The sequence below is a fragment of the Propithecus coquereli genome, unplaced genomic scaffold (genome assembly GCF_000956105.1).
Source record: "Propithecus coquereli isolate 6110/MARCELLA unplaced genomic scaffold, Pcoq_1.0 Scaffold423, whole genome shotgun sequence".
NCBI classification, from domain to species: Eukaryota; Metazoa; Chordata; class Mammalia; order Primates; family Indriidae; genus Propithecus; species Propithecus coquereli.
This window is the reverse complement of record NW_012149986.1, coordinates 1,155,565-1,181,337: the sequence shown is the minus strand read 5'-3', so window position 1 is coordinate 1,181,337 and position 25,773 is coordinate 1,155,565. Positions and strand designations below refer to the sequence as shown.

At 57.1% G+C, this 25,773-nt stretch overlaps 1 protein-coding gene across 1 annotated transcript; it reads left to right on the top strand.

The window, feature by feature from the left end:
• Positions 1-1,608: 1,608 nt before the first annotated feature.
• On the top strand, positions 1,609-25,480 carry SEMA4D (sema domain, immunoglobulin domain (Ig), transmembrane domain (TM) and short cytoplasmic domain, (semaphorin) 4D). Its single transcript, XM_012653575.1, has 14 exons — positions 1,609-1,812; positions 3,220-3,365; positions 5,751-5,813; positions 7,125-7,223; positions 9,952-10,045; positions 10,703-10,816; positions 11,856-12,007; positions 14,125-14,300; positions 14,381-14,537; positions 15,600-15,822; positions 17,050-17,165; positions 21,977-22,149; positions 22,221-22,264; positions 23,198-25,480. The coding sequence occupies exons 1-14, from the start codon at positions 1,713-1,715 to the stop codon at positions 24,121-24,123; spliced, it is 2,583 nt and encodes an 860-aa protein (XP_012509029.1). The 5' UTR covers positions 1,609-1,712; the 3' UTR covers positions 24,124-25,480.
• Positions 25,481-25,773: the final 293 nt, after the last annotated feature.

Sequence of the window (25,773 nt, the reverse complement as noted above, 5' to 3'; positions counted from 1 at the left end):
GCTGGAGAGGGACAGGCAGAGGCAGGTCCCCACCTCCTGAAAATTCAGCGTGGGGGCAGGGGTTGGAGCTGGGCGAGTCGGCCCTGACTGCTGGTGCCTTTCAAGGTGGGGGACGTGGAGCGAAGGCGCGGCTGGAAGCAGAGCGAGGTTTCGTCCCGGCTGTGTTGGGGGACAGCACGTGGAGATGCCGTGGGGCACAGGGTGCCAGACCCGGAGCTCAGGGGCGCAGCTTTCCCCCGTCCCTCACGGGCCTCCTGGGCAGAAGCAGGGGCATGGGGCCCAGAACCCCCACGCTGGCGTTTCGAGTGAGCGTCTCACAGCTCTGTGACGTGAAAGGGCGTGATTACTAAGGTGCCGCTGGGGGCATCTCCACCGCGGACCCTCCAGGGCGCCCCCTGCCTGTGTCTGAATGCCACAGGAGAGTGGTGCCAGCCTCTGCATGGCCGCCTGGCGCTGCGCTGAAGCTCCGCCTCCTCCCCCCGCACTGTCTTTGTGAGGCGCGTCCGTGCCTGGGTGTGGCCGCGGCTCGTTCTTGCCGTGGAAGGTCGGGGCTGTCCATTCACAGGCTGGGGACCCGCGCTGGTCTCGGGTCGGGGCTGTTCTGCGTAAGTGGCTGCGAGCATCCTCCTTCACGGCGTCGGCGGCAACATGATGCTTTCTCTGGGGTCCGCACCTAGGATAGCGTTGCCGTGTCGTGTAGTTCCTGGGTTTTCCAGCCAACTCAGTTTTGTTGTTATTTTCATTTCTTTATTTTTTTAAGAAAACATTTTGTCATAAGATTTTTTTACACACGCAACAAAGTTGAAAAGAATTTAAAGTGAGCGCCTACATGCCCACCACTTGGATTCACCGTCATCCTTTTTCTAGGCTGACTTCGTTGCCTGTTTTATCCATTCCCTGTTCATCCCCCCGAATTGGTTTTTAATTAAGAGAAGTGTGTCGCTGAAACACTGACTGCCCTGTTCCTGGGGGCACGGGCCCCGTGTGCCCGCGTGTGCCGACGTGAGCGTGTTAGCTCTCTGCGGCCTCTGGTCCCGGCTGTTTTCCTCGCTAAGTGTTGCCAGAGTGAGGAAGACAAAGTCTCCGAGGGATGCTGACACCCGGGCTCCGTTCCCTTCGTGTCCATCTCACTACTAGCTGCACACGGCAGCCACGTGGGAAGGAAGCTGGGCAGACCGCCAGGCGCTCGTGCCTGCTGGGTGCCCCACAGCCCTCCCTTAGGTCCCCGACCCTGTGTCTGTCCTTCATTCCAAGTGGGGGGTGGAAAGCACTGATTCCTGGTGGCTCCTGGCTTTGCTCCTCTGTCCCCTCCTAAGAGCCTCTCTGCCCCAGCCAGCCCGTGTGCTCCCAGCAGATGGCTCTGTGGGGAGAGAGGTGGCAGGGCGGGACAGAGGGGGACATTGAGCAACAGGAAGCAGGCCTGTCACCCTCCACGTGTCCTGACTGCCTTTTCATTTCCTTCCAGCATTTCTTCTAGGCCGCAAAGAAGCACCAAGCAGCCTTTGATGTTGCAGTGGCGAGAGTGGCCTCTCCTCACCGGCTGAGCTGGGAAATGCGGATTCTTGGGGACCCCGCTGCTCACCAGCTCCACGCTGTGCTGCTGGCCCCGGTCCTGGGGTGCTGAGCAGCATCTGGGAACACGCCAGCCCTGGCCACCTGCTGCCCCTGAACCTTTGCTGCTGAAGCCCTGTGTGGCCACCCCTGCGATAAGGATGTGTGCCCCCATCGGGGGGCTGCTCACAGCCCTCGTGGTGGTCTTTGGGACGGCGATGGCGTTTGCACCCATACCCCGGATCACCTGGGAGCACAGAGGTGAGCACTAAAGCTTGTGTAGGTGCCAGAGGCATGAGGATGGAGCCAGGACCCACTGCTGGGATGCGGAGGCAGCTGGCTAGGACCCTGGCATTTTATCTGCTGCATTCTCTGCTCCCAGAGCCTGTGTCTGGGCAGACAGGCCTAGCTGGCTGCTCTAAAGAGAGGCTTTGATAACCAGAAGCATTCAACAAGGCTCATTCAGGCCCCTAACCTGGTTTCTGCACTGGAGTCCCTTGAAAGGAAGCTTACCTCCCCTGTACCTGCCGCCGTTCCAGGCGTGCTCTGGCCGCTGCAGAGCGTCTGTCCCCAGGTGCTGGAGAAGGACAGTGACTCATCATCTGCCCCTAGTCCCTGGAGAAGGACAGGACACGCGACCGAGCTTCGTGCTGTGACTTTACTTGCTGTCTTTAGTTTTTGCTTCAGTTAGTTCGTCTCTTGGGAGGTGTGTCTTGGGACCCCTGGTCTTTCCGACTCAGTGCATTGAGAGCTTAAATACTGGGTCCCGAGCAAGATGTTGCTTGCAAGAATGGCCGAGCGCTGCCTTGGGCAGAGTTATAGGCCGGAGACGCACCGAGAGGACCCGCAGCCCCTGAGTGCACCTCTCCCATGCTGGAAAATTAGAGAGACCGAGAGCATTAACGCCTGGCTCTTAAATAAAGCAGACTCTTGGTGATATATGGAAAGCCAAGTTCAACACACTCAAATTGATGCCAGGACAGTTGAAAAGAAGAAACAGCTCCTTCAAAAATAGTGCAGATACGTTTCTATTATTCCTGAGCCATCTGTTAGTTAACTCCTCCCATTCCTAAGTAGCTATTGAGGCAATTACCTAATAAGCAAAATAATGTTCCTTGTTTCTCTGTCTGTGTGTTTATGGTGATCACTGAAAATTGCTTGGGTTGATGGATATATTCTCCAAAATTGATTCTTTGGAAAGTTTTGAAGTAAAACATGTTTTTCCTGAGTAAGAAAATCCTAAATCATCATGCACCTAATGTGTGGGTGATTAAAGACACATAGGCCAGAGCTGGGTGGGCAGATGGTGGGCGCCCGCTCGGGAGGCGTCTGGGAGTGCTGGGTTTGGGACTCGGTGGGACCGAAGGCAGCAGGGAGGGAGGTGAGGCGCTAGCTCAGGGTGCTGGTGCCCCGGCTGTGAGCGGATCCCACGCGTGCTAGGTGGCTGTGTTGCGGGTCTGCTCCAGGGGTGCCTGGCTCTGGCGTCACCTGGAGCTGACCTCTGCTGCGCCAGTGCGTGATGCAGCGATGCGCGGCCCTCCAGATGTGACGTGCCGCGCATGCCCACTGTGACTGAGACAGGCCCCCAGGACTTGTGCCGGCTTAAGAGCACTCCCTGACCTGCGTGCTCCCTTTCCCTCGTCTGACCCTTCCCCTTGCGCCCCGCAGAGGTGCGTCTGGTGCAGTTTCAGGAGCCAGGCATCTACAACTACTCCGCCTTGCTGCTGAGCGAGGACACGGACACCCTGTACATTGGCGCCCGGGAAGCGGTCTTTGCCGTGAACGCACTCAACATCTCCGAGAAGCAGCACGAGGTACGCCCTGGGCCCCGCTCCCCTGGCACAACCCGCTTGAGCGAGAGGCCTCTCCTGGCCCATGGCAGGCCGAGGGCTTGTCACCTGGGGCCTCCTCATGGCTCCCGTGACCGTGCAGCCCAGCCCCATCTGTCTGCTGGCAGCTCACCTGGGGACCACCCTCTTTTCATCTTTTATTTTTGAACTTTTTATTACGGAGAAATCTCCAACATGCCCTTGATCAGAGACAGTGGTATCATGAGCCCAGTACCCGTCGCGGCTTCCGTAAGGCCGATGCAGGCTTTTACCCTGCCCACTGCGTCCACTGCCTGCAGGGGCGCCAAGGCAAATCCTGACCCCTGTCCATTCAGCCTCCATTTCCAGGAGCCAGCCTCGGTTTACTTCCTGAGAAAGCCACTCTGCACAGCCCATCCCAGGTGCTCCTGAGTCCTCACGGCGTGTGTCTCATGCCTGTGTCTTCTGCACGTCCTCTGCTGGGTGTCAGGCCCCGAGGCTGACCCGCTCTGGGCGTGTGAGGGGACTGGCCTTCCTCCTCCTCAGCCTCAGCGGCCCCTGCCCTTCAAAGTCTGGACCACATCCCCTTGCAGCTTGCAAAACGTGACATCCCGGTCCTGCCTTTCTGTCCTCACTCGTGCACTGGAATCATCCATAAGGGGAGATGCCAGCTGCTGGGGCCCTTAGGGATCCCGTTCCTTTGGCAAAGGCAGGACAGCTGCTGACATCTTTGCCTTCGCTGCCGGTTTTCAGAATGACGAGTTAACAAGTTAGTTGCCCCTCTACAGGGCAACAGTGAGTGCTTTGATGTTTGATTTTTAGTATCATAGCGAACTCATGGATGTAAACATATCTTATGTGCGTTGACCTGTTAGAGTTAGATCCTATTTCATCCTTGGCCGGCGGCAGCTTCTTTGGGTCCTGATGGTTTGGGCAGTTTTCTTACTCCTTGAAATCAGTCTGTTCCAAGCTCATGCTGTACGTTTTCTGCCCCAGATCTATTTTTTAATCTCTAGGGTCTAGCATGTTTCTTAATTTCTGTTTGACACATAAACGAGCTCAGAGCACTTTCCATTGCAAACAGAGTCTTTCACACTGAGGCCCTTTGAGCAGAAGGATGCCATGGTCTCGCCTCGCTCAGCCCTGTCCTCTCCCGGTGTCTGTTAAGTCCCCTTCGTCTGCGCTGCTTCCTGACCACATGAGCTAGCGCGCTCTGGGAGAAACGTGAACAGCCTGTGTCTGCACCGGCCTTGCGGGTGCTCAGGGAGAGCAGCCGTTGCTCAATTAATGGCATCGCAGTGGTCCCTTGGGGTCGGGGAGAGGCTTCGGGGCTCTTATACTAAGAAGAAAAGCAAACAATAAAGGGGCCCAGCCAAGGGTCAGTGAACACCCCTGCACACATGATCAAGGGCCTGTTAAGTTTCCCTTCCCTTGTCCTTATGCATTTCATGTAAGTCGATGATGAAATCATGTGCATTTTAATTTCTGAAGGAAGTTGCTGTTTTAAGCAGGACCTGTTCTGCTTTCCTGGGTGCTAATTCGGACTTTCATTTCTGTGAAAACACACCCGTGGGTGCGGTGTCTGCCGCCCGGGCGCTTGCAGGAGCCCTCCGAGTCAGTTTCGAGCACCCACGAGGGGCTCCCTCCTCCCGGCCCTCACGCCAAGTGCTTCCTGGCCTGCTGGGAGCCTCTGGGCCGGGAAAAATGTATTTTTTTTTTAGTTATGGAATGTCACTGAGGAAGGTGGAGAGTTTGGGGGAAGGTGTAGCCTCTCCCCATCACCTTCTGTCGCTTTCCATCCCACGGGGGCTTTGGAGGGCACCTGCCTCCCGATGGTTTCTATTCATGGACCTGCCTGGTTTGAATGAAGCCGCGGCAGGAACCTGGCTCTCACTGGGCCGGAGCTCGACTGCAGAGAGCGGTGTCTGCGCCACTTCCAGCCACTGCGGAGCACGGGTCTGAGGGACTGTCCTCCAGTAGAGAGAATGGCAGGACTTTTTTTTAAATTGGACTCTAGAGTCACTTTTGAATGGATGAAAAAAACCCACTTTGATGTCTGACAGTACTTATGGTTTAGGTTTTTGACAAATAATTTAATTTTCTCCACTTTCAATAGTTTCATTTTTGCTATTCTTTTGTACTGAATGATGGGAATTTGGGAGCCGCTCTGGGCCAGCTGGTTCCAGGGTAAGGTCACGCGGCACGTTCGCGGGGCTCCTGGGCCCCGCGCCTGCCCTGCGGACTGCCTTTGCAGTCTGAGACCTGATCATCTCGGGAGAATCCTCCAGGCTATAAACTCTGTTGCGTGCTTTTAAACTGTGCATTTTTTTTATAGCAGTAGCTCTTCTTAAAAGGGGTGTATGCGCTGAAATGGACTCATTCCTCCCACAGGTACATTGGAAGGTCTCAGAAGACAAAAAAGCGAAGTGTGCAGAAAAGGGGAAATCAAAACAGGTAATTTCTAAGCTACAAAAAATCCTACGTGAGTATGTCTTAGCTGTTTTAATCTCCTGAACTCCACGACTTCTGAAATGCAGGCCGGGCATTTTGTCCCAGTCCTGTGGTCCTGGTAGGCTGGGCTGCGTTGTCATGACGCACGTGAAGCTCATCCCTTCTGTTCCAGAGGGTGGGAACTGGGTCTCGCAGCAAGTGCCAAACATAGTAGGTATTTGAGAAACAATTTTTGAAGTTTATATGAATTGAATTTGTCCAAATGTCCTAAACCTTTGACTATAGGAAACAATTTACAGCACTCACTGGTGAATGGCCTTAGGCTTGGAGGGGTTGCTGGGGTTTTTGGATTTTTGGCCGTGTCCATCCCTTCCACGCCTCAATGTGGGTGGACATGTTTAGGGAGCCCTGGGTTCCTGGCCACCCTGGGAACTGTCCTGTCCCTGCCTGGTGCTGGGCAGACTCTCAGATCACAGGAGCCCGTCTTCTTTAATAGTGGTTGAGACGGCTGAGTTATGGCAATTTCAGCAGTTGTTGGCTAATTTCAAAACAATTCCAAAAAAAGAAAGAAAAAAATCCAAGGAGTTTTTTGCTCAACTTTCTTAGCAAAGTGCTAAACACTTTTGCCAAAGTGTTTGTCTCTAAACCCAAAGCTACTGCAGGAAATGAGGGGAGAACAGGCGGTCCCGCGGGGAGTCGTGCTAGAGGTGAAGGAGGCCGGCAGCTGGCAGGGTCTCTGCCAGCTGGGGGCTGGGGGTCAGATTGTGAATTACTTCCCCCCAGTGTGAAAATGGTCACGACGAAAGGAGACCTTTCCTGAGCTGAGGTCATTTCAGACTGCAGCACGTACAGTCCACGTACTTTCAGCCCAGAATAGTGCGTCCTTAAACGGCGTCTTGTCGCACTCGGGGCTGTTCTGAGGCAGCGCCGCCTGCACCTCGGGGCAGGAGGGGAACCGAGGGCACCGTCTCGCGTGCATGCGTGCGTGTGGGAGGCGGGAGGCGGGAGGAGTCTCCTGGAAGGTAGAGGGATGTCCCTGCCGTGGGCGCTTCAGCGGGCGAGGGTAAAGTGGATTTTCTATAGTTGGTGTCCCCAGTAAGGTTTGAGGTAAGTTCTCCTCGCTCTTTTTAGTCACCACATCTTTGCCGAGTATTCCTCAGGCACCCGGACAGCTGTGGGCGCCACAGAGGTAGGATTAATTACTCAGGCCCCGGAAGGTTGAGGTCTGCCCGGAGTGAACCCGGATCCGCGCTCTGGAAAGGGCGGCGCGGCGGGTGCCGGCCGGCTGCTGCTGACCATGCTCTCCCCTCACAGACGGAGTGCCTCAACTACATCCGAGTTCTGCAGCCGCTCAGCGCCACGGCCCTGTACGTGTGCGGGACCAATGCGTTCCAGCCCACCTGCGACCACCTGGTAAGACCACTGGGCTTGTCCCTGTACCGCGTGTGCTCACGCCAGCCCGGGTAGCGGTTAGAGCAGAGAGGGCTCCAGGCGGGCACAGGGTGGTCTCCAGCCCGCAGAACAGTAGAATTGGCTCAGGGCCCGCCGTGTGAGGAGGGGCAGCTCGGGCGCCTCCAGAAGGCCTTTCCCGGCTGTGGTCAGCAGCACGTGTTCCATTCAGTTCCTCTAGGCCCTGGCGTCCGTGGCCAAGCACATGGCCTGGGACAGAGCTCAGGGTGCTGGTAACCACCGGTGCAGGACACGCAGTGGGGGAACGTTCTAGAAAGTGAGGAAGGCCTGGCTGCCATGGGGTCTGGGTCAGGTGGGAAAGTCAGGACTTAGCCCGGGATCATGTGTGCTCAGCTGGCGCTTCTGTGTGTCTGCGTCACCGTTTGGGGCCGGCCACACGTGTGCAGCTCGCCCGTGGACTGCTCTCCCGCGCGCCCACTCTGAGGGGCCGTGAAGAGTGTGCTGAGCTGCTTGGGAAGCAGGACCCGCCCTGTCCCTCACAGCGTCACCTCCCTGACTCTGCCCAGATGTGTCCAGCGCCTCCCCTGCGTAGGGTCCTCGGGAGGGCCCTTCCCCATGCCTCACAGTCACACGGAGAGAGAGGTTAGATTTCGGCATCTGCTGGGAGAGATTCTTTTTAACCAGATAATCTGACGAGCAGTTTGCTAACAGAGCGGGGGGTTTTAATTAAGTGCATGCAAGGGTTGAAAATGAAGCACATTTCTGTTAAGTGTCTCTGGATTTAGCGAGCACCTGACAAATGCAAAATACGCAGCAGTGAAAAGCTTAGTTTGCTTGAACCCTGAATTAATTGGAATTTAAAAAAATATTTTCCAACCTTGAGTCAGAGACAAATGACAAGACAAAGCATGAACTCAGTAGAAACTTTCTCGGGAACCCTGGTGCCCGCACGGGGTTTGGGGCGAGATCTGAGCATGGGTGCTGGTGGTGACGGCCTGTCCGGGGTGAGGGTGGTCCCGGCTGGTGCGGCCCCCCGTCCGCAAAGACAGGTGTTTCTTCTTGATCCAGTGCAAAAAAAGAAAGTGCAGTTATGCTAGAAACACTTTGCACATCAACGGATTTTTGTGGCTAAATTCTGCTTAATAGGAAGCTTCCAGTACTGTCATTTAAACCTGTATTCCATAGATACGTCAGTGGTTGAGGTAAGGGGATGGTATTGTAATATATACTTGGTTTAACTCTAGACCTGTAATTTTCCCTAATACTCTTAATAAAAGTTTTCACCTCTACTGAAAGGTCGATCACTCACGTGTATACATGCTAGCAACCGGGACTACACTTCTGGGAGTGTGTGTGCGCAGGTGTCTGTGTGTGAGCGTGTGTGCTTGCCGAACTGTGGCCCATGGCTCCCGAATGGCTTCATGAGCATTTCCTAAGAGCAGTGACATTGTCCTGCGTAACTCTAGTTTCATCATTATGTCTCAGACCGTGTACAGCAATTCCCCAATGTGTCTGACCCCAGCCCCGTTCACATTTGTGCGGTAGCCCCCAGACATCCTTTTGAGGTGCGATAAGTGGATCATGTCAAGTGGGGTCTATTGTCACCCAGTTCATACTCTGTGACCTCACAGGTGACAACCCATGTAGTGGGCTGTTTCACCCGGCCTGTTAGGGATGTCAGCAGTGGCCGTCCTCCCAAGCGAGCCCCTCCTGCTCTGCTTCTGGGGTGTCCCGGCCAGCCTCCTCCGTGCGCAGCACCCCCTTGCAGCTCTAGGCTGCTAGATGCAGTGATGGTCCCACTGTCATTCTCCGTGTCCCTGGCTTTGCGGCAGGCTTGCCCTGTCTTGTCTTCCTGTCTGTGCTGTCCAGATGGGTTTCCGCTTCTGTCACTGGCTGAGTTTTGCTTGTTTTTCTGCTGGGAGGCTCTTTCTCGCTCATTTGTACATATTCGTCACGTGCTCAGGGACAGAAACACCCCATCTGTCACTTTGTAGGCATTTCTCCCAATTTGCCACTTGCTGTTAACTTTGTTATGTTGTTTCCCTGGACGAGAGTGTCCCAGTTCGTTCTGTCATTGGCTCCATGCATTTTTCCCGTACGTGGGTTTGGGCTTGTCGCTTACGTGGGTTTGGGCTTGTCGCTTACGTGGGTTTGGGCTTGCTTGCCGGATGAAGATAGCCCAGGACTGCAACGCTTGCCCACGCTTTCTTCTAGCGCCTCGGTTCCATTGTCAGGGTCCAAGTCATTGATCCACCTGGAATACTCTTTGGTGGTGGGAGAGGGGTGGGGATGCTGCTGCTTTTTGTTTTTGTGTTTCTGTTACCTGTTTATTGGATCGTCCGGTTCTCCCCACTGCCTGGAACGCCACCTGTATGGCACCAAGATTCTGCACATGGGCTTCGGGTCACTTATGGAGCATGTCCTGCATGTGGCTTGCCCTGGCTGGAGCCATCAGTACTGCCAGCTCTGTTTTATAGATGGGTAAACTGAGGCTCCAAGGTCTTGAGAAGCTTGTCCAGGGTGTCAAGGGCCCCGAGGTGCTGGCATCCAGACCCGAGCTGAGTGACACCAGGCATGGCTCCGGAGGGCGGGATTCATGGGACTCGACACTCATTTGCTCTGTCCTCGTTAGTGGGTGGTGCCAAATCCGTAAAATGAATGGCGCACAGACACCTTATTCCTACAGAGATTCAGCCATTTTATGATGCACTTTCTTTTTATTCAACTGCAGAGTTTAATATCCTTTAAATTTCTGGGGAAAAACGAAGATGGCAAAGGAAGGTGTCCCTTTGACCCAGCGCACAGCTACACGTCCGTCATGGTTGGTGAGTCCTGCCCTCAGCTTCCATCACCCCTGAGGATTGGGGGGCATGCCAAAGCGGGACCCTCAGTCCTCTTCCTTCTCAGTGTTCTCTTCGTGGCTTTGTTGCGATGTTAGCTGTCCTCACAAAAGGTGCGTGTGACTCTGCGTGGACCCTTCAGCAAGGGCTTTTGGATTCACTGTTCACAAGGACAACCAGGCACCAGCAGAGAGCATTACTTTACATCCACCCTGGTGCACACCATGTGGATGATCAGGCACGTCAAGCGGATGCTCCTGCTTGTGGGGGAGGTGTGTGCCCAAGCCACGTGTGGCCCACGGTGATCTCGCACCTCAGCATCCAGGCCGTGGCCTCGGCACTTGCTGCCGTGTCCGTTAGCATTTTCCTGGATGCGGGAAGTACCTGCTTGTGTTCAGTTATCGCCCAGTGACTCATAAAATGCAGCTGAATGTGGACATAAAATTATCCACGTCAAAGGAGAACAGGAGAGTCAGGAAGCAGAGGCGTGCACCCCAGAAGTCGGGGGACCGGCTTTTGTGTTCTCTGGCGGCTGTGACTTAACTAGGTTATAAAGAACAACATGCTGAGCGTTTGTCCCAGTGTTTGTGCCACAGCCTGAGAGGCTGGTTTCCTTTTCCTCTTTCCCCGGGGCCTCTGCAGATGGAGAACTTTATTCTGGGACATCGTATAATTTTCTGGGAAGCGAACCCATCATCTCCCGAAATTCTTCCCACAGTCCTCTGAGAACGGAGTACGCGATCCCCTGGCTCAACGGTAAGCAGAGCCGCTCGGCAGAAGGCGTCTCTTCCTGTTTGGTCTCTCCTTTTGCTGCCTCCGAGCCCTGCGGGTCCCTGAGCTAGTGTCAACCCCTGTGTGGTGGGGACGTTCCTGGAACTGCTCAGAGTCCACAGCCAGAGCCCAGGGCCACCTCGTTTGTTTTCTTCTCTGCTAACAAGATGCTGTTTTAAGACAGCTTCTCCCCAACCCGCACCCCGTGCCCTCCGTGCAGATGAATTTGGGAGACTTTCATGAAAGTGAGATTCTGACCGATGGTACGTGGCGAACTCAAACTTATCAGATAGGGCCACGACGTCATTTCCAGGCTGATGCTAAAGCGTGCAGTGACCCTGGTGTCGGCACCTCCTCTGTGTTCAGCCTCCAGCACACAGGTGGCTGGGAGCTGGGTACCTTGTCACTGCTGGACAGCACACATCTGACGTCCGACTCATGCGTGCAGAGGGCTTGCGGCTGTTCACGGGGGCTTTTCTTGTGGGTGCCAACCAGCAGAGCCCTGGGGGTTAGAGCCTCTTCATCTGGGGGCAGATCCTGAGGCCTGGGATTCGGGACAGCTGCGCCTCAGGGTGGGGCAGCCAAGGAGCTAGAGTCTCAGGGCACCTAGCTCTGGTGGTTTGTTTATTTCAGGCACATGTTTAAAGCAGCAAATGCCTGTCTTACGGTAGGTTTCCGAGGCTGGTATGGCCTGGTTCCCTGCAGTCCCCAGAGTGTATGCCAGTTGGGAGGCCCAGCGTGGGTGCTCGGGGTGGACCTGGGGCGAGATGTGCAGCAGAACCACCAATCAGAGGCACCTCTCTAAGGCTGGGGAAGGTGGGGCAGGCACCGTTTGGGCTCACAGCAGCCATCGTCCCTGGCCCCTGGAGTTTATGATTGAGGTGTGGCACATGCACACACCAGACGTCCTTGCAGGGAAGCCGCCAGGCCCCCGAGGCAGCGCTGGCCGGCCTGGTGACCCTGTGGGTGACGGGCAGTCACACAGCTCTGTGCACAGGGATAATCCCGTGTCCTCTCCCCGCAGAGCCTAGCTTCGTCTTCGCCGACGTGATCCGAAAAAGCACAGACGGCACCGATGGTGAGGACGACAAGGTCTACTTCTTCTTCACGGAGGTGTCTGTGGAGTACGAGTTTGTGTTCAGGCTGCTGCTCCCGCGGGTAGCGAGGGTGTGCAAGGTGAGTGCCTCGCCCTCCCGGCTTCCACTCGGCTCTGCCGCGTGGCGGTGGGCGCGGAGGATCGGCCACTTCCGACCTTCCTCTGAAATGTCGCTTTCCCTGGCGCTTCACTGCCTGGTGCCACAGATGCCGCTCTTGATGGGCCTGTGTGGCACCAAGCCTTCCTTTCTGGGGGATTCTGGTGGCCTTTTTTAGAGACCAAGGGGACGTTGGACCTTCTGTGTGCGAACTTGATGTTCTTAGGAGATTCGTTTTTTGTTTGTTCCTCAGACCTCCCCTAGATTATAAAAAGATTTTGTGAAAGGTATTCATCGGGTGCTAGTGGAGTTGGAATTTTCACTCTGGGCTCTCGTGACCTAAGAGCGAAACACTAACTGACTGCTTAGGCGGAGAGAGAGCAGGCACCACACTCGTCAAAGCGGTTTGAAGCGCATATTAGGGGAGAGAGGATGGTTTTAAAATAACAGCCATAGGCACAGGGCTCAGCACAAGCGAATGGCTTTGGGGGCTGATTTTAGGAAATCTTAAACTGGCCCAGGTGGGAGTTTCTCTACGAGGTGGGACAGGCCTTAGGTGAACCATAGGAAACCACGTGAGACAGAACAGCTGCTGTCACGCTGGCTGCTCAGCGTGGAGCCAGTGGACACGCGTCCCTCGTGGAGATCGTCAGACGTACAGTTGCTGCGTGGCCCTTCTTGTGTAGTGAGCACCATGAGAAGATCACAGAAGCAAGAATGTCCTGCCTGCGACACACAAAGCAGGTGCTTTGGACATCTCTCCTTCAACAACCCGTGCCAAGGGAGAAAGTGGGCGCTTTGTATCCACCCGGGTCTTCTCTAGCCAGGCTCGCTGACCGAATCCTCCACGTGTCCCCTGACCTGTGGCTGCCACTCTCCCTGTCTTGCAGACCAGGAGAGCATCTAGCCAAGGGCAGATGTGCACGGCAGGCTGGGGCTCGGTGCGCTGGGGTGGGCATTGCAGGGCCGGGCTCCGTGCAGGCAGGGAGCTCCGTCAGGGCAGCGCTAGCCGGCGGGGCTCGAGCTCTCCTCTGCTTCTTCCACCGGGAAGCCGGGCTCAGACTTGCCGTGATCTTGACTTGTTGCCTGGCTCTGGGGGTTTCTGTGAGCGGGGCCAGGGAGGCACAGCGCAGCTTGCCCCCTCGTCCCCCAGGGCTCTGCGGGTCTTACGCACTTCTGGCCTCCCTTCGAATCCTCGTCCTTTCTTTTCCCACAATTGTTAGAATTCCTGGGCAGAGGCCATTTGAGCATAGCCCCCATCTGCCCCGTGCGTAGGACCCTTCCCCTGCCCCCTGACACACCTGAAAGCCAGATGGGACAAATGACCAGAGACATGCTGGACACTACTCTTCGGTAAAGCATCAAGGAAGACAACGAAGTCATTTGTTAAAAAAGGACTGTGATCACACTAGAGACAAGGAGGGGGCATTTTCATTCTGCCCAAAATAAGTAAGGACTTCGATTTTATTAATATATTTTTCTACATTCAGATTTCATAGTTTCAGTGTTTCTCTCCAGAACACACACAGTTGTGTTTTATAATTGTCTCCCAGCTGTCAGGTCACTGACGAGTGTTAGTGAAGAACCTGGTAGGGCCAAGGCACTGCAGAGGTCGTCTGGGTGGAAGGGAAGTGAGGATCGAGTCCCTCGGGGGAGGTCCACGCGCTCACCCGAGACGGGCTGCAGGGCCGGGTGCTGTCCAGTGGGAGGGGCTGCCCACCGCCCACCCAGCCCAAGTGCGTTCGTTGACAGGTCAAGTGTCCGGCAAGCCCCAGGGCGGAGGGCAGAAGCGTGTGGCACGGAGGCTCACGTCTGCACTGTGGGGCCAGTGGCAGGCACACAGCCAGGCTGTTTTAGCTGGAATCGAATGAGCTTTCAGTGAGAGAGTTTTGTCTGTTTTGTTTTGGGTTTTAATCTGGGAACGTTCTCTGGCTCCAGCCGGTACTCGGAGGTAGTGCTGGGGCCCCGCGATTGCGCCCCTGTCCTGGCTGGCTCGGGCAGCGCTGTGCTGTGCCGGGGCGGGCGAGGCTGCACTGCTGTGTCTAGGGCCTGCTCATGAGTCCCCTCTCCTCATACCACGTCTTGTCACTGGGGTTTTAGGGGGACCAGGGGGGCCTGAGGACCTTACAGAAGAAGTGGACCTCTTTCCTGAAAGCCAGACTGATCTGCTCCCGGCCGGACAGCAGCCTGGTCTTCAACGTGCTACGGGACGTCTTCGTCCTCAGGGCCCCGGGCCTGAAGATGCCCGTGTTCTATGCACTCTTCACCCCACAGCTGTAAGTGTCTGGGCGGGGGTCTGTGCCCTACCTCTCTCACTGCCCGCCAGGCAGTCACGATGCCTCTCTCCCCTGCCCAGGAACAATGTGGGGCTGTCGGCAGTGTGCGCCTACAACCTGTCCACGGTGGAGGAGGTCTTCTCCCAAGGGAAGTACATGCAGAGCGCCACGGTGGAGCAGTCCCACACCAAGTGGGTGCGCTACAATGGCCCAGTGCCCAAGCCACGGCCTGGAGCGGTGAGTGGGGCCCCGGGCCTGGGGGCGGTAGTGATCCTTCTGCCCCTCCAAGGCCCAGAGAGTGAGACTTGGTTCAGGTGCTGAAGCTTCCTTACACCCTGGGTGCCTGGCCATGCCGGGGCCTCCCTGGCCTGGGCAGGTGCGGGAGCTGTCTCCAGGACAAGCTGGGTGTCCGTGGGAACTGGGGGATCCAGTGAGCACAGCTCGCCCTTTTTCTGCGTTCTTCTCTTTTGCGTATTATGGAACAGTCATGCTACGTGCTGCCCAGACAAGAAGGCTGTGCCGCTGGCACGGGCTGTTTTTCGGATTAACTTTGCATAACACAACTGGGTCTATTTCCTTTTTAGTTTCCCACCGAGGAGCACACGATTGCTTGGTAGAGGCCTGTGCGCTCGCATGAGCTCTGCTGCCCACTGGTCAATAGGAATCCCATTTCTTCCTCCTAGAAATAATGAATTTTGTGTTGTAATTAGTGCAGGTTTCCAGGCTGCTTTGTGTCTGCTCATGGGGCAGCATGCAAGGCCCTCGGTGGAGTGTCCTGGTCTCCTCTGTGGGGCATCTGTCCCCAACACATCATTGCTCCTTCTGTGCATTCTGTTAAGTTCTGTGTTCACTTCTGGCCACGGATTTTGGTTTACGCACGTCAGGGAGCTGGGACAGAAAAGGAATTCTGCACGTTCTTTACCTTTTATTCTGTTTATAATTGGACTGTTTTTAGCAATGTTTAGCATTCTTCTCTTCTCATGGAAGCACTATAAGTAAGTGTTCTGTTTTTCAATTTCAGAAGCTTGGTAAGTATTTTTCATTTATAAGTGGATAAAAATTCCTCCGCTGATTATATATAATGAAATGTAATTCTGTCTTACGGATACACTTTGTAATAGTGTCTTCGGATCCCGGGGGAAAGGCCACCTCTGTTATTCACTGGTACCCTTCTTTCAAGAAGTCCCTGTGTGGTTCCCACGTGTCACACCTTAGGAAGGCCCAAGGCGTGTGTGGCGGTGCCGTGCTGGGTTGTTGGGGGACGTGCATGTTAACAGCCGATGACTTTGTTCCCTGTAGTGCATCGACAGCGAAGCTCGGGCGGCCAACTACACCAGCTCTCTGAATTTACCAGACAAAACGCTGCAGTTTGTCAAAGACCACCCTCTGATGGATGACTCAGTGACCCCAATAGACAACAGGCCCAGGCTAATCAAAAAAGATGTGAACTACACTCAGATCGTGGTGGACAGGACTCAGGCCCTGGACGGGACCGTCTATGACGTCATGTTTGTCAGCACAGGTGGGTTCTGAAGGCTTGACAGAGGTAGCGTGTCTGTGTCTTGCTAAGAAAGTGAGAAAGTCCAAATAATCTTTTACAAGTGCATCAGAAGTCTCCCTGGGCCGGGTGCAGTGGCTCATGCCTGTAATCCTAGCTCTCTGGGAGGCCGAGGCGGGTAGATCGCTCAAGGTCAGGAGTTCGAGACAAGCCTGAGCAAGAGTGAGACCCCATCTCTACTAAAAATAGAAAGAAATTATCTGGACAACTAAAAATATATACATAGAAAAGATTAGCCGGCCATGGTGGTGCATGCCTGTAGTCCCAGCTACTTGGGAGGCTGAGGCAGGAGGATCGCTTGAGCCCAGGAGTGTGAGGTTGCTGTGAGCTAGGCTGACGCCACAGCACTCTAGCCAGAGCAACAGAGCCAGACTCTGTCTCAAAAAAAAAAACAAAACAAAAAACAAGTCTTCCTGGAGGTGACCCAAGCAGTTTGTTTACAGTATGAAAGGACTTCTGAGAAGTCACCATATGTAGTGGCTTTCAGATCTGGATGACCACCAGGCCACCTGGACACTTGCTAGAAGTGGGCCACCTGGGCTGGGCTGGCGGGTGATGCCCGCGCAGGGGCGGGTGTGAGAGCTGCCTGGGAGGGGCAGCAGCCTGCGTTTCCTGACTGCTGGCAGAAGACCACATCCCTGGTCCCCTGCCGAGGAGCTGGGTTGGAGACGTGCCCTGACTTGCCGTGTGGCACATCTCCCCCAGCTGGTAGACTCTGAGATGAGCACTTCTGGAACAGAGAATGGGGACCGGGAGCCACGGTGGCTGGCAAGGCCCCACGGCCTGCCCTCGGAGCCTGCCAGCTGGCCTCGCTTGTGCCCTGCCACCTGCCTGCCTGGGCCCCTCCTGGACGACACCCTCAGGGCTGGTGGAAGTCGGGAGTCACCTCCTGTGGAATGTAGTTTCAAATGCTGTAATGTCGACCTTGTTGATGAAGGGTTGTTGTGGAGTCAACAACAGAATGTTTTTCATAAAAGAAACCGAAATAGCCCATAACGCTTGAGTGTCTGGTTGTTTATTTTTCCAAAGGCTTTTTCTTTTGATTTCGTCATGCAAAACCGTCATCTTTTTCCAAGTATCTTGTTGAGGGCGTGACTAGAGAACGAAGAAGGGGAATGTATGCTCCACGGTCTTTGTCCTTGGCTTCTCCTTCCGGGGCCACATTGCTGACCTGTACCTTTGACCTCGCAGACCGGGGAGCCCTGCACAAAGCTGTCAGCCTGGACAACGACGTGCACGTCATCGAGGAGACCCAGCTTTTCCAGGACGCAGAGCCAGTCCAGACCCTGCTGCTGTCTTCAAAGAAGGTGAGTCACCCGGGCGGCGGGCCAGGGGTCTGCCTTGCTTGGCGGCTTCAGGTCGCAGTGATCCAGTGACCCAGGAGTCGCCAAGCTGGAGTGAGGCATCCGCAGGCCCCTCCGTCTGTCTGGCCCCGATGCGCTGACCCGGGTCTCCCACAAAGCTGTCCGTGCGCTGTGGGATCTGAAGTTTGGGAAGGAGGGAAGGCAGACCTGGGGAGACAACTTTCTTTTCGGAGTTGCCAGAACGTCAGAGTGGTTGTTGCAGGTTTATGGGCTATGGTGAGGTGGGCTTGTGCCCTCTGGAAACACATTCTGGTGCCCTGAGCTTGGCCAGATCGCAGGCTGCGCCAGTGGGGTGTGATGTGGATGCAGCCGCGTCATCAGCGTGGACACTCCGTCAGAGAAATGGCACGTCGCGTCTATAGAGCTCTCTCTGCTTTGACGGGGTGCTTTCTCCTGCATGGCGGTGGCGAGCCTTTCTCATAAGAGGTAGTGAGTTTTCGAGGCTGTGAGGGCCGTGAGGTCAAGGAGGCAGTTCCTCAACTGCTGCCGTAGCCCTGGTGAGTGTGGCCAGGGCATACATGAGGGCGCCTGATTGTGGACATTGAGCTTTGTACCTCCCAAAAGTTTCATTTGTCACAGAATATTATTTGGCTTTTTTTCAACCACTTACAACTGTAAACCCCATTCTTGGTTGGCCAGCGGTATAGAAACGGCCAGGATGCTGGCTTTGGTCACCAGGCCATAGTTTGTGATCCCATCTGAGGTCGGTGGCCTTGGGACGTGCCGTAGCTGGGGACAGAGCACGGGGGAGCAGAGCGCAGGTGGCCCAAATCCCCAGCTCCACTGTTGGTGGCTGCGAGCCTGAGCAGGCCAGCCATGTTCTGTGCCTCAGTTTCCTCATCTGTGTAGTGCTCCCAGGAGGGGCTGGCCCCCCGCCAAGAAGTGTCCTACTGAGGGCTTACTAGTGGGAGGCAGCGGCCTGGGGAGGGCCCGCCTGTGACTGGCAGAGACACTTGCCTGTCTGTGTTGGGGTCTACCCTGCTGGGCTATGGGCCTCGTGCTCTGACCAGCTGAGCTAATGGGCCCGCGGCCATGCTCGCAGTTTCTGGTGCTGGCCCTGGGACTGCCAAGCCCCCAGCGCCGGGCGCCACCTGTCACTCAGCCTCTCCTGCTTGCACTGTGTCTAAAGCCTTGCTCCAGCACGTCAGCCTGGGCCCATCGCCCCCCTGTGCCGCTTTCCGCTGTGGCAGAGGATCTCTGGCTTGACCTGCAGTATTCCCGAGCGGCCCTGGGCAGGGATGGGTGACATCCACGCTGGCTCTTCAGGGGGCTGCCTCCTGCAGCTGGCTGCTGCCGGGCCTCCACCTACCTCATGGGGTCCCCAGGCAGTGGGCAGAGGAAGAGGCCCCTGCCCAGCCGGGCAAGAACAGAGCTGCCCTCGTGCTGGTGCAGATTTGCAAACCTCCCTCCTCTATCCGCAAACTTTCGGCAGAGTCCTGGTACAGGGCTACCTCCCCTCTCTGCAAGTGCGTTTCCTCCCTCGGTTCGGAAAGGGGAAGGAAATGGAATTGCTCGAGTGAGTTGCAAGCCGTCAGGTACTTGGCGTCGGTGCTGGTCTTGCCTCTCAGTCTCCAGAACGTGTGGGGAGCCCTGGAGATTTGAAGGGTTGGTGCTTTAGCCGCCCTGCGGGCCCCAGCCGCCCTCATTGTTGAAAGAAGCAGACCCAGATGCCCTTCTGGGGCTGCCACGGTGCTTAGTCACCTCAGCCAGACTGGGGCAGACGCATGGAAGGTCTCCAAAATGTGCAGGACCTGTCAGAGTAACGGTCGGCCCTGGTGTGGACGCTGGTGAGAACGAGGCTCTGCTCCACACGGTCGCTCAGGGGCCCAGGCTGGCGGAGGCGCCCAGGGCATGTAGGGACTGGACTGGACTGATCCTCAAAGGCGGAAGGAGGTAGGGAAGGGGATCCTGTGTAGGAGACAGTTACAGGTCAGTCCTGTGCTCACCTGTTCAGCCAGAACTCAGTCACCTGGCCACACCAGGCAGCTGGTCAGACGGGACCTGGGCCCACGAGGGAGAGCTGATGGGTTTGGGGAAGTGCGTGCTGGTCCTGCCGGGCCACCCGCCTTGCCTGTCCCCACAAGAGCCTCCGCTTCATGGGGACAGCACTGAGTTGCCTGGGAGAGGCGGGAATGCATCCTGTGTGCCAAGGGTTCCGCAGCTCCCCCTGGGGCCGGGTGGGCTCGAATGCGCGGCTGTGTAGCCCCAGCAGCAGGCGTGGCTGTTCAGAGGTGTAAAGACTCAGGCAGCCAGCGTGGCAGAAGGCAGGGAAGGAGCTTGGTGGCTCGTCTGCCTCTGGCCATGCCCACCGTCACCCATGGCCTGCCCGAGGCCCCGCATGCACGTGCACCGGTGGAGTCCGCAGCCGGAAGGTGTGAGCCCAAGTGCTGCTGCGGAGGGGACAGTCGCCGGGCCAGGGCAAGGGGAGGCGGGAGACGGGTGGAGAGCTTGAGGGCGCGGTGCATGGGGCAGGCTGGCTCTCCGCGTGCCCCACTGATGCTGTGCGGCGCCCAGTCAAGCTTGTCTTTTCCTCTGCCTTTTTAAAATTCTTTCTCTTGAAATCCTTCCTGACTTACAGAAGGGTTAACGGTGTTCCGCAGCCCTTCCCAGCCCTCCCAGCCGGCTGTGCCGGTGTCACTCCTCACGTGGCCAGTGTGCCTCTATCCAAGCCGAGGCGCCGGCCAGGGTGCTGCGCGTCACCTGGACCTCCACCCACTGCCTCTCGGCTGTGGGATCCCAGGTTGCGTTTGGGCGTCACGTCTCTTCCGTGTCTCCGTCCGTCCCTGCATCCTGGGGGCCCAGCGCTCCTGGACAGCACCGGTTGGTGTCTGCGGCCCGTCTGGTGCTCTCTCCTGAGGCTCCCGGGGCTGTGGGTTCGGGGAGCACCTCAGAGGGCGCCTGCTGGGGATGTGGTGTGCGCATGACGCAACGCGAGTCAGCGCCATGGTTTCCCATGCCCGTGCGCTGGGGTCTGGCCCCCGAGGGGCTGAGGCAGCGTGAGCCCCACCTGCTGGGTGGTGTGTGGGCGTGTGTGACAACCCCACAGTCATTTCCACTGAGGGCGACTGCGAAGCTACACAGACCCCCGTTCTCCTTTCACCCGCTCCCATCCACCCCCGCAAGCGGGCCCTGCCTGCTGCAGTCACTGCTGTCCTGGCGGCCGGCGCCCCTCCCCCTCGTCCCTGCGGTGTCTGTGCACGGGCGTCCGTGGGGCGTCGTTCTGGTGTCGCAGCTCCGTCTCGCTCGGGCTCCCGCCGGCCTCGTCTGGGGCAGGGGGGTGGGGGCTGAGCCTCCTGCCAGCAGGGAGGGCGGGGGTCCTGGGGGCGTCCACAGCCCACCCGCCCCCACAGCCTCTGCCTGCCTCCTGCTGGGCTGAGGGGTCAGGTGGGCTGCCCTCAGCGCCCAGGGACACCTGTTCTGCTCTGCGTGAGTGTCCCCACAGCGCCTTGCACGTGTCCCCGGCAGGGCCCAGTGGCCCTCTGAAGGTGCCCGGCATAGCCTTTGTCACCAGGGAACATTTCCACACCTCTACAGAACGTGCCATGCCCTGAACTGTGACCCAGACGTCCGCCTCAGTCCTTTTCAGCAACGTGGTGGGTATGTGGCCTCATCTGCCCAAGTCCCCACTGCTGCGGATGGGCCGGGTCCCCTCTTGCTGTTGATGGCGCCATCTGTGGGGGGTTCCCTTTCGTGTGTCTGCACCCACGCAGGCTGGTGTGGCTCCTGGAGTCTGGGGCCTCGGACGCCTCGCGGCCTGTGGTCTGGATCAGCGCCAGGGACCGTGACCTCAGCTAGACTCTGAAGTTGCCCCAGAATGTATGCGTTAGAGAAGGGCTGTGCTTCGCCTGACTCTAAAACACCAAGTTGTGTGAACCTGGGAGTCTTGTGATATTAACCAAAAGGTTTTTCTGGGACATTGAGGTGAGACAGATGCTCCCAGACAGAGTAAAGAGGGTTCCTCGTACCACCTGCCAGCCTGTCGTGAGCCCTGAGCTTCAGGTGAGCGCAGGTGGGGCACCCCCCGCCAGCTGAGTTGGTTTTAGCAAAGTTGACAGTGTTGCTGCCTGTGTCCAGCACGGTGGTGCCAGCAGGCTGAGGGGCTGGACCCGAAGCCAGCGCCACCCAAGCTGAGCATCCAAAGGATGGAGGTCGGGTCTGCTCTCCGCTCTGAGTGTGGCCACGTGGGGCCCATCGGTGGCTCTCCCGTCTGTGTGTCCCTCCCTGGCACGCGTACACGTGTGGAAAGGCGTGTTTCCTTCACACAGCATCCCCGTTAGGCCAGGCCCCTGCTAGATCCAGACCCCAACGACACGCCCTGTCCAGGGGCACGCACGGCCTGGCGGGGAGGTCGGGCTTCGGAGGTGGTGCCCTGTGGCCCGTCTCACCTGCGGCGTCAGGCTAGTGCATCCCCCTCCCACGGAGGGGACCCGGGGTGGGGACAGAACAGTCTCCTCCCCCAGAAGAGATATGTGCAGGGAAGCAGTAGGGCCCAGGCGGCGGGTGGCCGGACGGGGCGGGGCGGGATTCGGGCCCAAGGCCCAGTGAGCCCTCACCTAGCGTGAGGGCTCTGCTCCAGGGTCACGCCCGCGGTCACCCGCGTTCCTCTCTGGGTGTCTGGCTTGCTCAGACCTCGCCTAGGGAAGTCTTTCTCCCGTCCCTGGCGGTGCCCCCGTGGCTTCCCGCGAGCTGGCGCAGCGGCGCAGAGCCTGCCGGGCTGTGACTGCCTGACGCCGGTTCTCTGTCTCCGTGCACAGGGCAGGAGGTTTGTCTATGCCGGCTCCAACTCGGGCGTGGTCCAGGCCCCCCTGGCCTTCTGTGCGAAGCACGGCACCTGCGAGGACTGCGTGCTGGCTCGGGACCCCTACTGTGCCTGGAGCCCGCCGGCAGCCACCTGCGTCGCCCTGTACCAGGCCGAGGGCCCCAGCAGGTACGGGGCGGGGCGCCTGCGCGCGACGCCCCCTGCGTGCGGCCGAGTAACGAGTGCCGGTTGTCTTGCAGGGGACTGATCCAAGACATGAGTGGCGACGCCTCCACGTGCCCCGGTGAGTGGCTCCTCCTCCTCCTGCCTGCGCGGGAGCAGTGAGGCCTCCTGGCCATTCCGTGGCGCTTCAGTTCTGTGGCATTGTGTGCATCTCCTTTTTCTCTCCCCTCTCGGAAGAGGGGTCCTGTGTCGGGTGGCGGGCTCCGTAGTCTGTCTCCATGCCTTCTGTTGCGGGAGAGCGTGCGACGCCACTTGGAGTTGTCTGTTTACTGGGAGTGCTCCCCAGCCCCTGTCCTCTGCTCTTCCTGCTCAGCCCGGGGCTCGCCAAACAAAATCCAGCCCTGCTGTACCTGGGGGAAAGGAGCCCCGAGACAGTGGTCCGTAGGCAGCTGGGGGACTTGGATGGCATTTCCTCGGGGCTCCCCCTGGGGGTGCCCATGCCTGTGGCCATCTGGAAATGGCGCCATGACCAGAGGAAGGGTGGAATCAGGTCAGGATGTCCCGTCCTCAGTGCTGCTAGCGGTCTTGGTGCTATAGGCAGACCTGCCCCTGGGTTCTGTGTCCTCCCCTCCCGGCAAGAGTGCTGTCATCAGACTCAGAGAAGTGTAGGAGGAGGGTGCTGAGGTGCACTGAGAGGCTGACCTTCCGCGTAGCCAGTAACAGAAGCATTTCACGTCCGACTCAAAGTGCTGCCACCAGACACCAGCCTGGCCTGTGTGCCCAGCCTCCTCCCGCCTGGCATGTTTTCTCCCTGGACGCGGGGAGAAACGGGATTCTGCTGCTCAGAGGTGCCTCCGATTTCTTTGTCCCCGTGGGCTGCTCATCTCTTTGCTTCTTGGTCACGCATGCCTTTATTTCCTTAGTTCTGGAACAGTCCATCTTGCTCCGGTGGGTGAAGCTCTTATGTCATCTTGTGGGTATTAACCTATTTTGTAAAGAAGTTAGGTAGCAAACAGGGTTGTTGATGCTGTGCACATTTATTTTGATGTTCCAGATAAAGTTAAAGAAAGTTACCGGCAGCATTTTTTCAAGCATGGCGGCACAGCGGAACTGAAGTGCTCCCACAAGTCCAACCTGGCCCGGGTGTTCTGGAAGTTCCAGAACGGCGTGTTAAAGGCCGAGAGCCCCAAGTACGGTCTTGTGGGCAGAAAAAACTTGCTCATCTTCAACCTGTCGGAGGGAGACAGTGGGGTGTACCAGTGCCTGTCAGAGGAGCGGGTCAGGAACAAGACGGTCTTCCAGGTGGTTGCCAAGCACGTCCTGGAGGTGAAGCTGCTCCCGCGGACCCCGGCAGTGCCCACCTCGCCGGCTGTTCAGACGGAAGGCAGTCGGGTTGCCCCAAAAGTGTCAGCCGTGTCCACCCCGGGGTTCCCTCCCCCGACCCCAGCCGTGCAGGTCAGCTCCCCCAGGGCCGGCACCCCTGCTCCCAAGCCCGCGCCCACCAGCACGCCCTGCGAACCAAAGATTGTCATCAACACGGTTCCCCAGCTCCACTCGGAGAAGACCATGTACCTCAAGCCCAGCGACAACCGCCTCCTCATGTCCCTCTTCCTCCTGTTCTTCGCCCTCTTCCTCTGCCTCTTCTTCTACAACTGCTACCAGGGCTACCTGCCCGGACACTGCTTAAAATTCCGCTCGGCCCTGCTGCTCGGGAAGAAGAAGCCCAAGTCGGACTTTTGTGACCGTGAGCAGAGCCTGAAGGAGACGTTGGTGGAGCCGGGGAGCTTCTCCCAGCAGAACGGGGAGCAGCCCAGGCCAGCCCTGGACACCGGCTACGAGACAGAGCAAGACACCATCACCAGCAAGGTCCCCACCGACAGGGAGGACTCGCAGAGGATCGACGAACTCTCCACCAAGGACAAGCCGTTCGACGTCAAGTGCGAGCTGAAGTTCGCCGACTCGGATGCGGACGGAGACTGAGGCCAGCCGCACGTCCCCACCCTTGCCTCGGCCGTGACACGTCCACATGTGGGGAGTTCCGTGTTCCTCCCGTTCGGTAGCCGCGTCTTGTGTAGCACCGCGTAGGTTAGCCAGCGTCGGCAGCCAGCCTCCGTCCTCCGTCTGTGTTCTCCTGGGTTGAGCCTGTGACTTGGTTTCTCTTTGTCCTTTTGGAAAACGACAAGCGTCGCATCCCACGGTCGGTCAGAGCGCTTTAAGGAGTCCTGCGGGCGACGGCGCGGACTTACCTGAGCCCTTTCTGTAGTGGGGGAGGCGGCTTGACTCCCACCGGCTAGAAGAGCATCCCTCAGCTTCCCTCCTCATAGCAGCCACTAAAAGATAATTAATTCCAGATTGGAAATGACATTTTAATTTATCAGATTGGTAACTTATCGCCTGTTGTCCAGATTGGCACAAACCTTTTCTTCCACTTAATTATTGTTTTAGGATTTTACTTTGATTGTGTTCATGTGTTAGGTCATTTTTTTATTACTGATGCACATGTTTTAATATTTAGAAGAATATATCTTCTAGATTTTGTTATATATTGGGATAAAATACGGCTTACGTTGCTTAAGATTCTCAGGGATAAACTTACTTTTGCTAAATGCATTCTTTCTGCTTTTAGAAATGTAGACCTAAAACCATCTCTTGAGCACACTCACCTTTTTTTTTTTTAACTTTATTCCTCGAGGGAAGTACCATTTTCAGAGAGATCTTTTTTTCTGTGATTTTTTTTCCCCCTCTTTTTCTTTTTACTCTCTTGAAGAGGAGGTCTGTCCCATGCCCAAGGGGCGAGGCTGGGGCCCAGAGGAGGGCGTGCTGCGGCCGGTGCCCGCGGCTGCCAGACACGACCTCCTGTCCAGGCAGATGGAACTGTCACAGGACGCCTTTGGTTCTCTGAACATTCCTTTCTCTTTTTGCTTCAATTCCACGCCTGCCGCCCGCCCCGACTTCCCAGTCGACCCGACCGAGCTGTCCACACGGGAGGGGAGCTGGGCCTCGGGCTGTGACCGCGCACCCCCAAGGGTGCACCCCTGCTCTGCCAGCCGCTGTCATAAAGATGCGAATGGTGGTACGATCTCAACGCGCACTGATTTTACGCTCTGTCTCCCTGCTATGTAAATACCGGTTGAAAGGAGACTTTTTCCCGTGGCAGAGAGGAGTAAACTCTGGACTTTGTGTGCCTGTGTGGACAGTCTCGTCTTGCAGCGTGATGTGATTGGACCATTTTGGTGTAAACATTTGTGTTTTATAAGATTTACCTTGTTTTTATTTTTCTACTTTGAATTGTGTAAATTGGAAAGTGCCCGAATAAATGAGAAGCTTCTATCCTTGATTTGGGCAGGACATTGCTCAGTGGAGGCCACGCAGCCCCGTCCCCTGTGGCTGCCCTGCATGGCCAGGCTCCTCCTCTGCTGTCCCGCGTGTCTGTCCCTGCTGTGTTTTGCCCTCTCCCCTGTGACTGCTCCCGGGCTCCCTCCTCAGCCCGTCTCTTTTCTGTCCTCTGTCTCGCAGCCTCGTCTCCTAAGCCCTTCCCTCCTTCCGGCTCCTCCTCCCTGTCCTGTCTGGGCCCCGACTTGTCTTCCTCTCCCCGGAGCCTCTGGCCAGCCTTGGGGCCCGACAGCAGCT

Coding starts and splice junctions, on each gene's coding strand:
- SEMA4D (XM_012653575.1), top strand. CDS start 1,713: ATGTGTGCCCCCATCGGGGGGCTGCTCACAGCCCTCGTGGTGGTCTTT. Junction 10,817..11,855: donor CGCGATCCCCTGGCTCAACG/GTAAGCAGAGCC, acceptor CTCTCCCCGCAG/AGCCTAGCTTCGTCTTCGCC. Junction 15,823..17,049: donor CGTCATGTTTGTCAGCACAG/GTGGGTTCTGAA, acceptor TTGACCTCGCAG/ACCGGGGAGCCCTGCACAAA.